We start from the raw sequence: 12429 nt of genomic DNA on the forward strand, positions 1-12429 counted from the left end.
CCGGCTTTTGTGCAACCGGCTTTTGTGCAACCGGCACTAACAGTGTCACATAGCTTCGTGAAATAGAAATACATGGACTATCGGCTTGAAATAAAAGTTAAATTCAGATTACTAGTAGTCCTGTGAACAGTAGACCTCACGCAGTATTCTCAAGTACCTGATTGAAACTATAGACCTTATGGAAATACAGCAATAGACTGGCTTCTCCTCACATCTGTGTAATCACTTGTCAGCTGATTTATGATGAATAATTCTATAGTCTGATTTCTACTCTAATATTGGCGTATGAAGGAGGCTCCTTTTTCCTTTTATATTATCCTTGAAATGAAAAATTTCCAAAAACCTTGTATATACGTCGACGCGCAATTAAAAAAGGAACATACCTGTCGAATTTCATGAAAATCTATTACCGCGTTTCGCTGTAAATGCGCAACATATAAACATTTAAACATTAAGAGAAATGCCAAACCGTCGACTTGAATCTTAGACCTCACTTCGCTCGGTCAATAAACGCCCTATATCAAAGGATTTCTTATTCTTATTAGGGTGGTCACTAACGGTAGAATATGCATTTTTATCATTTATGTTTTGTCATCAGCAAGAGGCTTCTAAGCATGGTCCATAACGGTAGAACATGCATGCACATACACAGTCGACTTCCATTGTTTTGTCATTACAGCTGTCATCAGCGAGAGACTTGCATAATAGAATAAACAACCAATAACTATAATAAACCATTGGAAAATTACAAATTTTAATGATAAAAAATAATGTTATCTGAAATGAAGAAACGAAACATAAACAACATAAAATTGGAGATACAATAACCTAACCTCAAAAATTTGGCTCGAAGCCTTTTGCTGTGATCACAACTGTGATGACAGAACAATGTATTTTGAATGTGTATCATGTATGTTTATCATACATTTTCTACCGTTTGTGGCTATCCTTATGCTATATTTTTTCTATGAATAAATTTATTATTTACTATTCTATAGAATAGAATAAAGTTAATAAAAACAATATAAAACTTGCAGTACTCTCTTATTAAAACATTTTAAAAACTTTAAAACATTTTAACGACTAGTTTCGACCTTCTTTGGCCATTTTCAAGTTAAAGAGCAACTTATTTAAAAAATTCGACTGAGTCATTGTCAATATTGTAGAACTGTTCCATAATTGAATAAAAACACAGATATAAAAGTTAAAAGACATTTTAGTCAACTTGAAAATGTGACCGGTGTGGTCACGAAACCTTGGTCGTGTACTAAATAAATCAACAGTGTAGAATTTGACAACATATTTATGTTTTATTCAATAAAGCAACTTATTTGAAAACACTAGGGTTGTTGTCAAAATATCACTTATTTATTTGAAAAAATCAAATTGATTATGGATAGGTATTACAATAATCTCCCCATCAACAGTATCTGAAGCAACTTATTTATTTATTTATTTATTTTTAACTTCAAAATGGCCAAAGTAGGTCGAAGTAGTCGTTAAAATGTTTTAAAGTTTTTAAAATGTTGTAATAAAAGGGTACTGCAAGTTTTTGTTTTTATAAATTTGAATAATAATAATAATATCGAGTGACCTGGCTGGCTCAGGTCTGGTGTCAGAGTTTTCAGGTCGCAACTGATCAATTTCAGGGCCTCTGACATGACCTAACGACTGCTTTTTAGGCAGCATAATTTGAATAAAGTAGCCCATATAAGTAAAGTGATTTTAGAATTAAGTTTTATCATAAATAGTATAAATATTATCAAGTATACAAGGTTATTCTAAATAAATAATTTGAGTTTTTTATTCTAAATAAATAAGTTGAGTTTTTTATCAACAGAAAATGCATGTTTACCCTAACCAAAGTTTTCAAATGTATATTCATATCAGTATCTTGCATTTGCATATTCTGTTCTGTGCTCTGAAACAATTCAAGATTATCTGTATTTATTTTATTTATTTATTTATTCATCCATTGTACAAAATACTACAATCATAAAATAATTTTGACTTTGAAGGAAAAACTAGGCTGAGCCTGTACTATTTCTCTCCAAAAATGTTAATAAAAAGTTAATGTTGTCCAAAGGTTGAGGTTATGATATCACACACTGCTTCGTCGCTTGATTTTTGGTCCAGGAATAATGATTTGAAGATTTCGAATTTTGAAGGTTGACATGATACTACAAATGAATCACAGAATGTATCACAATGAATAAAAAAATTAAGAAAGATTGCAGTTATTTGAAAAAAATGAATACAAAATCACAAACCTACTCACTATTAATTAATTGATAGTAATTAATTATTATTTAATTGATTTATTTCTACTTTCAGATTCAAAGAAACTGCTTCCAGCAGTAAAGACTGGTTAATAAATTTGGGATTCCCTCAATTCACGCTAGAAGACTTTCATGATACAGTAAGTGCAATGCAATGATATCCTGTCTTTGTCTCTTTTCTGTATAGGGCTATTTGTAATATAACTATACTGTGGTCCACGTTATAATGGCAGTGGATAAAGATAGGAGAATAGCGATGCCGATTCTCTGCATTAATTAATTACATTTCTAAACTGTCAAAAACATAATTGGCATCGTTGTGGAGCTAGAAAAGGATAGTACCACCGGCTTTGTCGAATGATAGACAAAGATAGCAATTCCAAAGTTGAACAACTACTGTCATTATAACGTGGACCTCACTATAGAAACAAAAATAAAAATATCAGTACCCTTTTTTGAACTATTTTATCACATTATTGTGTTTCAAGAAATAAATCAACATCAAATGTTGATGGTTTTATCACATCATTGTGTGTCAAGAAATAAATCAACATCAAATGTTGATGGTTTTATCACATTATTGTGTTTCAAGAAATAAATGAACATCAAATGTTGATGGTTTTATCACATTATTGTGTGTCAAGAAATAAATCAACATCAAATGTTGATGGTTTTATCACATTATTGTGTGTCAAGAAATAAATCAACATCAAATGTTGATGGTTTTATCACATTATTGTGTGTCAAGAAATAAATCAACATCAAATGTTGATGGTTTTATCACATTATTGTGTGTCAAGAAATAAATCAACATCAAATGTTGATGGTTTTATCACATTATTGTGTGTCAAGAAATAAATCAACATCAAATGTTGATGGTTTTATCACATTATTGTGTGTCAAGAAATAAATCAACATCAAATGTTGATGGTTTTATCACATTATTGTGTGTCAAGAAATAAATCAACATCAAATGTTGATGGTTTTATCACATTATTGTGTGTCAAAAAATAAATCAACTTTGAAAGTACATGAATATCTATTGAAATCACTTATAGAATTGAGAAATGTGTCAATTTTGTTACAAAACACTTCAAGTTTAAGGTGTGGGTGTTATTTTGGTTGGATGTGACAGCCGTTGGTAATGCGACATACATCCCACCGATAATCGATTTCTTGCCACACTCATACCAGCATATCAGGCGTAACTTGTGCACCGCAGCGATCCGAATGTCATCTGATTTTGGAAGTCATTAAGATTATCTGGTAGAGGCCGAACATAAACCTTATCCTTGATGAAACCCCACAGGAAGAAATGCATCGGTGTTAAATCTGGTGAGCGAGGTGGCCATGCAATTGGCCCTGCACGGCCAATCTAGAGAAGTTGAAATGTCTAGAAAATCCCAGCTGCTCAGTGGAAATTAGGTGGTGCATAAGATGAACAAGTGTCCTTTTCCTTTAATCTTAATGACCTCCGAAATCGGATCACATTGGGATCGCTGCGGTTGCACAAGTTACGCCTGATATGCTGGTACGAGTGAGGCAAGAAATCTATTATCGGTGGTGTATGTCGCATTACCAACGGCTGTCACATCCAACCAAAATAACACCCACACCTTAAACTTGAAATGTTTTATAACAAATTGACACCTTTCTCAATTCTTTAAGTGATTTCAATAAATATTTATGTGCTTTCAAAGTTGTAAAGTCCTTTTATAATCACTCTATGTTGTATTGAAATGACAGATAATAATAATAATAATATCGAGTGACCTGGCTGGCTCAGGTCTGGTGTCAGAGTTTTCAGGTCGCAACTGATCAATTTCAGGGCCTCTGACATGACCTAACGACTGCTTTTTAGGCAGCCGGGACCGACGGCTTAACGTGTCCATCCGAAACACGGATCAATGTGATTCATTCTAGTTTGACCAAACAAATTGCTTTAAAGTATGATATTTGTTGTTGTCGACGTCATGTACTTTCTTACATACTACATTAATCAATAAATTGTAGGGTGAAATTTTGTTTCATACACGGTGTTTGTGGAAACCCAATTTCCTACAAAAATTGGGTTTATGGAAAACCCGATTTTTCTTAAATCGGATGGTATTCTAACTTTTCACGATTTCATCAGGAATATTTTTAACTAGCCGTCAGGCTCGCTTCGCTCGCCATATCCGTCTAGCCAGACCCGCGACTGGACTGTTCAAGAATGGGATTAGCAGGCTCGCTTCGCTCGCCTGCATTTTTATCATGTTAGGACAATCCAGTCGGGGGTCCAGACTAAACGTCTGGCTAAACGGATATGGCAAGCGAAGCGAGCCTGACGGCTAGTAATATAATATTCCCAGGATTGAAGTAGCAGTGCCCAATCAATTTTTCCTCGATAAATGCATTTAAATCTTCAACTTGATGCCAACCTAACAAAATCAACTCAACTTAATTCCAACCTGACAAAATTATTAATTTAGTTGCCAGTTAACAACTGTTTCGAAGAGGTACTCTATCTTATCTAGATTATAGCTCTATAGTAACATATGATATATGATATGGAAATTTCAATTATAATTAAGAGATTGGGAGAAGAAGAATATACATGCTAAAAGACGAACTTTAAACCCTTAAAAACAACCCTTAGAGTTCAAATATTGCCAAAAGATTTCTTAGTGCGCCTCTAAAGGGTCAACTGAACATACCTACCAAATTTGAACATTTTTGGTCCGGTAGATTTTTAGTTATGTGAGTGAGTGAGTGAGTGAGTGAGTGAGTCAGTCAGTGAGTGAGTGCCATTTCGCTTTTATATATATAGATTTCTACAGATTTGGCAAAATAATATCCCTATATTTTTCTGAGTAATTCTATTTTACAAAATTTTGTTCCAATGTTTCTAGTTGAATCTAAGAAGAATCATGTTACTAGGGAAAGTAATGCTCTTTTAAGTTCAGATTTCAGCATATGTCCTCAAGGTCCGGTTTCTAGGACACTTATTAAATCTAAAGGATCATTAAATCTTAATTTTTAATGGTCAATCAATATTAAGATCAAATGAAATTCTGATCATCATCCAGATCTCTATTAAATAGTCCATCAGAAACCGGGAATAAGGGCCAAGCCATACGAAGTGTTTTTCACGTGTTTTCAGGCGAGTTGGCATGACAGGATGATCAAAGCTCAACGATTGGAGAGCTCCCTGCTCTGCCGACTACTCTGAAAACGTCTGAACAAACGTATGGCTTGTCTCTAAAGTCAGTTACTCACATATCGATTTTTGGACGTTCGATTTTTTGACGTCCTTATGAATTCTATAAGATGAAGGGAAACTTGTCAAACACCATCTGTTTAATCTGATAGAATTCAAAAGGACGGCATAAAATCGTACGTCCAAAAATCTATCTATATATAATATATAAAAGCTATATTTATATAAAATATATAATATATAAAAGCGAAATGGCACTCACTCACTGACTGACTCACTCACTCACTCACTCACTCGCAGAACTAAAAATCTACCGGACCAAAAACGTTCAAATTTGGTAGGTATGTTCAGTTGGCCCTTTAGAGGCGCACTAAGAACGGATTTGGAAAAATTTCCAAAGATTCGCCCAAAATCTGCGTTTTCCAGCGTTTTCTCAGCGAGAACAAATGAACAGAAAATGTTCAAATTTACTACAGAAGCTCAGCTGGGGTGTAATAATGTTGTGTTAGAAGGAATTTGAATTAACGCCAAAGATATGCCCAAAATCGGCTTTTTCCAACGTTTTTTTGCGCTTTCTCAGCTTTATCGAGAACAAATGAGCAGAAAATGTTCAAATTTACTACAGAAGCTCAGCTGGGGTGTAATAATGTTGTGTTAGAAGGAATTTGAAATAACGCCAAAGATACGCCCAAAATTAGCGGTTAGGCTAGACTGGAGTACAATAGTTCTCATAATATCATAACGAAGTTTTCCACCCTGCACTAAATAATTGAAATTAATCGGTGATTGAATCGAGCGAGGAAGTACTTTGACTTTCTGAAAGAATGAAGCATGCTCAAATGAAAAATGCATGCGAGCGAAGTGAGCCCGCTGATCTCATTTTTGAACGATCCAGTCGGTGGTCCAGGGGGCGGAGCGCCCTGGCTAGACTGATATGGCGAGCGAAGCGATCCTGACGACTAGTGTGTGTATAACTGGCTCAAGTGTATCCAGATTCTTCACGAAAATAGGGACATATTCATATGATTTGTAATTGTATCAACAAATAAATAAATATTTCAGCTACATCATTTTGTAGACGCCGATTTCATTAGTATTTTGTAGAGGCCAATTAGCTACATATTTCTGTGCTACCAATTTCTCCTAATTCGGTTGGATAGCATTGTCTCACCTATTAACCTAAGGAAATTTATCGGCTCCAACGTAATAGATTCTTGATAAATTATGAATGGATCTATCGCCTATGAATGAGAAATCCAATTTTCACAGCAAATGAACTTATAATCTTCAGATGAATTTTGACAAAATACTACACAAATACACAAAGAACAATAACTTACAAGCCTAAGCATCTAAAGTTACTACGAACTAAATACTTATCCAGTTTATATAGTTGAAAAACAGTGGCTATTGGCTTGTATACAGAAAAAACAATATATAGACAAAATAGAACACTATAAACTGTTTAAAACTCAATTTAAAACATTAATAAATTCACTTAAACAGAAAATTATTTAGAGAGCACAAAATTACAACACACACCAGCCAGCCATGTTTCAGAGAGAACAAGAGGAAAAGCCAAGCTACAAGGAAGCCTCGTCGTCAGAACAAAAACCACATCTCAAAATCAGTGATGACTTCATGACACGTCAACAACAAAATTACAAATTACAAGTTTAGAATTCACATTTTATATTTGTTCTCAATAAAACTTTATTTTGAAATTATTATTTTAAATTTTATATATCATCTCTATTTAAATAAACCATTTATCTATTAATTCTGTCAACCCAGCCTCGGTGACACCATGGAACAATGCAACACAAAAATTTACGATAAATTCTCAGTCAAAAAGTTGTCCGTAATCGATTACTCTGATATTTACTATAAAGTTTTATAGATCTCGAATTGAAGATTCGATTCCAATCGAGAAAAAATGTAATATTACAATATCAAAAAGCCTTCGTTGAAAATTGATTTCTCATAATTTATCTATTGAATTTGTTGTTGTTCTAGTTCATGGAAGTGGTTAATGTAGTGGGTAACGGCCCATCCGCCTGTGATGAACTGTATAAACTATTCAACAACCAGGGCTATTCAGACTATGTTGTGGTCTACCTACGACTGATTGCTTCAGGCCAGTTGCAGAAGGAATCCGAATTCTATCAGAATTTCATCGAAGGAGGCCGATCCGTCGTTGACTTTTGTCATCAGGTATTTTTTTCTGGATAATATTCTTTCTTCATACAAATCCTCTAAATGTTTTTTTTTCTGACAAACACATTATTTTTGCCAAGTTATGTTTGATCTGATATAATTTATTAGGACGGCAAGTTTCATTCAATCAGATTGAATAAAACTTGTCAAACACACATGATGTTCGCCAATTTATGTTTGATATGATTGAATTTATAAGGCGGGATGCACACCGGAGAAACGCATTTCGTGAAGCCCTCTTTCATGAAACTTGTTTCATGCAATCCGTTTCACTCGCGCATGCATACAAAAGAAACGTTCCCTGCTTAATCTTATGTGTCGATTGCGAGCAACTTTCGTTTCACGTTTCCTGAAACTTTTTTCACGAAACGCGTTTCTCCGGTGTGCATCCCGCCTAAGGACAGCAAAAAATCGAACATCCAAAATCGATGTGTGTGCAAAGCCCCGTACACACACATCGATTTTTGTTCGTACAATATTTTGCCGTTCTTATGAATTCTATTAGATTAAACGGAACTTGACAAACATCATCTGTTTGAAATCATCTGTTTAATCTAATAGAATTTAAAAATTCGAACGTCCAGAAAGCGATGTGTGTGTAACTAGACTATGATGTGTTTACTACAGTTGTGTGGCCTGTAGGTATATATTGTACAATAATATTACAGGTTTAAAGGCTGCTTTAAACTCAAATATTTTGTTGATTATTTCAGGAGGTCGAGCCGATGTTTAAAGAGAGCGATCACATCCACATAATAGCACTGAGTTCCGCGCTGAACGTGGGCGTGCGGGTGAGGTACATGGACCGCGGTGACTCGGCAGAGGTCATTGCGCATGACTTCCCCGAGGGCAGCAAAGTCACCGTTCACCTCCTCTATCGGCCCGGTCACTACGACATTCTCTATCCAACTACATCCTCCTGAAAATAACTTTGCCTCAATAGCTTTATCTACAAATAAAAGGTAGGCAGGTAATTCCGTTGCTAATATACAAAGTATTCCTCAAAAGATGTATCAGCCGAAAACCATGGATTCTATGTGAAATTTGCAACAAAAATTTATAGTAAAAGTTTCTTTTATCGACTTTATTTTACGAGATATATCGACCTTTCGATATTTTTGAAAAACGTCAATAACTGGAAAACCATAAGTCAAGATCTAATCTATAACTATCAATCCGATAATCCATGGATATCATAGGAAAGAGGACTAATAAATAATTTCCAATAAGCTTCATATAATAATTGAATAAAAACACACATATGTTGTCAAATTCTACACAGTTTTATTCGGTACACGACCATGGTTTCGTGACCACACCGGTCACATTTTCAAGTTGACAACATATGTGTGTTTTTATTCAATTATGGAACTGTTCTACAATATTGACAATGACTCAGTCGAATCTTCATATAATATTTGTTCCATTGTTTATCGTTTTTGAACATTTTATAAACGTTCAAACTGGTTTTGAACTCGACGAATAAACTTTGAGCGCTCATAAAAAATTCGAAACGTCAAACAAAGGTACAAATTGTTTGAATCTTATTAATAATAATAATAATTTATTCGACCAAAAACAAACATTGTACAAATTGAAATAAAATAACATAACTGGTGTAGCAAACACCCACGCATGCACTCCTCTATAATATTCCCAGGAATAGCTCTGATTGAAGTAGCAGTGCCCAATCAATTTTTCCGCGATAAATGCATTTCAATCTTCAACTTGGTGCCAACCTAACCAAGTCAATTCAACTTAATGTTATTGGTAATTTTTTCTTTTTCCCAATCATATCCTTAGAATTAATTGACAAATACTTTTTTTTAATTATCGACGTTTTTGAAAAAATCTATATATCTAGAAAACTAAGATCGATAAAAATAAATAAAACCGGAAAATTTTTTATTCAAATTTCATTTATAATCTATGGTCTTATGTTTGTTTTTGAAGGGATGAATTCAAAGATCCAAAGGTTCAAAGAGCCTCACACGTCAACCGAAGCTTATTGTGTGTCCCAAGTATGTTAGTTGGGCATACCAAATCCTGTGTCCTTTACAAGGTCCAGGAGTTTTCCCCATACCAACATCCCATTCCTCACCTGGTTGCTTGCAGCCAAACAGAACCCTTCTCCTAGCCCTAGTCTTTCACAATCAAGCATGATATGCTTGGCAGTCTCTTCAGACTGATTACAAAGCCTACACATCTGGCTTTCATTTCTGAGTCCAATTGTGTGGAGATGCCTCCTGAAGTGACCGTGTCCAGTTATCAAGGCAATCAACTGCTTGACCTGACCTCTACCCAGACTCAACAGCCAGCTGGTGAAGCAAGGCCTTGCATCTGCCAGCAGCCTTTTGCCAAGTGCTTGACCAGGATGACCTTGCCATTGCTGGTGATGTAAGTCTATGGTCTTCGGCTGTTACACCTTTTGTGGAACAGTGTTGCCGATTCTCTGCATTGCCACTGCCTTCTATAGAATATAGCTGATACCGGTAAATCTGATGAAGTATCTTGTTAACAATAGGAATTTGTATAGGTATAGGTCACATCCAATGTAGATAGATAAATATTTCTTTCTGAATACCTTGGACCACTTCATCTATATACATACACTAGCCGTCATGCTCGCTTCGCTCGCCATATCCGACTTGCCAGGGGGCTCCGCCCCCTGGACCCCCGACTGGATCGTCCAAGAATGAGATCAGCAGGCTCGCCTGTATTTTCAATTTGTAGGACGATCCAGTCGGGGGTCCAGACTAAACATCTGGCTAAACAAATATGGCAAGCGAAGCGAGCCTGACGGCTAGTAATATAATATTCCCAGGAATAGCTCTGATTGAAGTAGCAGTGCCCAATCAATTTTTCCGCGATAAATGCATTTCAATCTTCAACTTGGTGCCAACCTAACAAAGTCAACTCAACTTAATGCCAACCTGACAAAATTATTAATTTAGTTACCAGTTAACAACTGTTTCGAAGAGGTACTCTCTATAGATTAACTCTATATTAGTTCTTAGATTAGTTCTATATTAACATATGGTATGTACACTTTTCAATTATAATTAAGAGAATAAGAAGAATATACATGCTAATTGACGAACTTTAAACCCTTTAAAACCACCCTTAGAGTTAAAATATTGCCAAAAGATTTCTTAGTGCGCCTCTAAAGGGCCAACTGAACATACCTACCAAATTTGAACGTTTTTGTTTCGGTAGATTTTCAGTTCTGCGAATGAGTGAGTGAGTGAGTCAGTCAGTCAGTGAGTGAGTGCCATTTCGCTTTTATATATATAGATACTGTAATTCAGAATATTCTGCACAGGATAAGATATATTTTTATTAATATATTCCACGATTCTCATTAGTTCACTCTATTTGTAAATCTTATCTTTAGTTGGGGATTAAATCCAACATTTAAAATTACTCTTCAATATTTGTTTCCATTACGAACTGCTTGTTAATAACTACTTTTGAACAATTACATTACGTCATAGCAGTCAGATATGACTGTTATATCTGACTGCTACGTCGTAATTTAATTGTTCAAAAGTGATTTTAAATTAGTTGATTCACAACTGCTATAAAATCAAGTAATCTATACTATTCTACTGATTTGTTTTCTTTTTTTTTTCAGTATTACGGGGGAATGAATGTTCAGCAAACCTTTCCACTGAACTTGACAACCGGTTGCGTCAAAACAATTCTGTTATGCTGAATTTAAGTTCTCAATTAGAATGTTTTGTATTCAATCGAAATTAGGACCTAACTAATGTAGATTCCATTAGGATCTACCCTATTCAAGTATGTAAAATTTTAGCTTTTTCAATGATAGTCAATCGAACTTTCATCAATATCATTCTTCAGTTTAAACTTTCCATCCTTTTTTTGCAAAGCTATTCAAGAGATTCCAATTATATAGCGAAATAATCTTGTGCTGACACCATTTTGAATTTCTTATAAAACAATAAAATGAAATTGCAATATGTCTTGACCAATTTTTACTGTGATAGTCATTTGCCTAAGCCTGAGTTATTATTGTTTCTATCCTAACAACAACATTGTAATTACTGTACTTATTTTCTGGTTTTATTTCAAGTGACTCGAGATATAGCTTAGTGAAGAGATAGATAGATAGATAAATGACTTTTATTTACACTTCACAATAAAAGTGATGTGGGCGAAATAATTGAGGCAATAAAAACCCCCTCTTCCATTTAACCCACGGAGGAGTAATTCTACCCAAGAGGGTAGAGGTCTCCATATAGAGATTCAAAAGAGGCATCGCGTAAAGACAACAGAGTTTATGTTTCTAAAGATCGAAAGAAGAAAACTGATCCCTCCTCAAAATGCCTTATGGGGACCTCTTCCCTCTATTATGTTCTATTATGGGCCTATTCTCTTCTATTATGCGCGCACCCTTAAGCTGGGGTTTCGTTTGTGCGCAAATGCCGTCGTCGACCACAACAGGGTGAGGATCTCAGATTGGGTAGATTTCAATTTGTCTAAATAACCTAAAATATTATACCATATTCAATTATGTTTAATGGGGGAGGTTGAGTTTATACTTTTAAATGGCAATAATATGTTGATATTATTAGAAATTTGATCAGCTGTTTTAGCACATTTGAAATTTGGATAATATGAATGTCAAAATGCTTGTCGTTATCGACTGCGGGTGTTTACGCACAAACGAAAATGCACCTAAAAGGTAGGCGCACACAGATCGTCATCGGA

At 34.8% G+C, this 12429-nt stretch overlaps 1 protein-coding gene across 2 annotated transcripts in view; it reads left to right on the forward strand.

Annotated features, from left to right (window-relative positions):
• LOC111045538 (ubiquitin thioesterase otubain-like) overlaps positions 1-11680 on the forward strand; it is a 33323-nt gene extending 21643 nt beyond the window's left edge. For both annotated transcript variants that reach the window (XM_039429222.1, XM_039429223.1), the window contains 4 exons: positions 2335-2419; positions 7495-7692; positions 8409-8657; positions 11330-11680. In XM_039429222.1, coding sequence (XP_039285156.1) covers positions 2335-2419; positions 7495-7692; positions 8409-8618 — 493 coding nt within the window. In that variant the 3' untranslated portion in view covers positions 8619-8657; positions 11330-11680. The remainder of the gene's footprint in view (positions 1-2334; positions 2420-7494; positions 7693-8408; positions 8658-11329) is intronic.
• Positions 11681-12429: the final 749 nt, after the last annotated feature.

Source organism: Nilaparvata lugens, chromosome 5 (genome assembly GCF_014356525.2).
Source record: "Nilaparvata lugens isolate BPH chromosome 5, ASM1435652v1, whole genome shotgun sequence".
In the NCBI taxonomy this organism is placed as follows: Eukaryota; Metazoa; Arthropoda; class Insecta; order Hemiptera; family Delphacidae; genus Nilaparvata; species Nilaparvata lugens.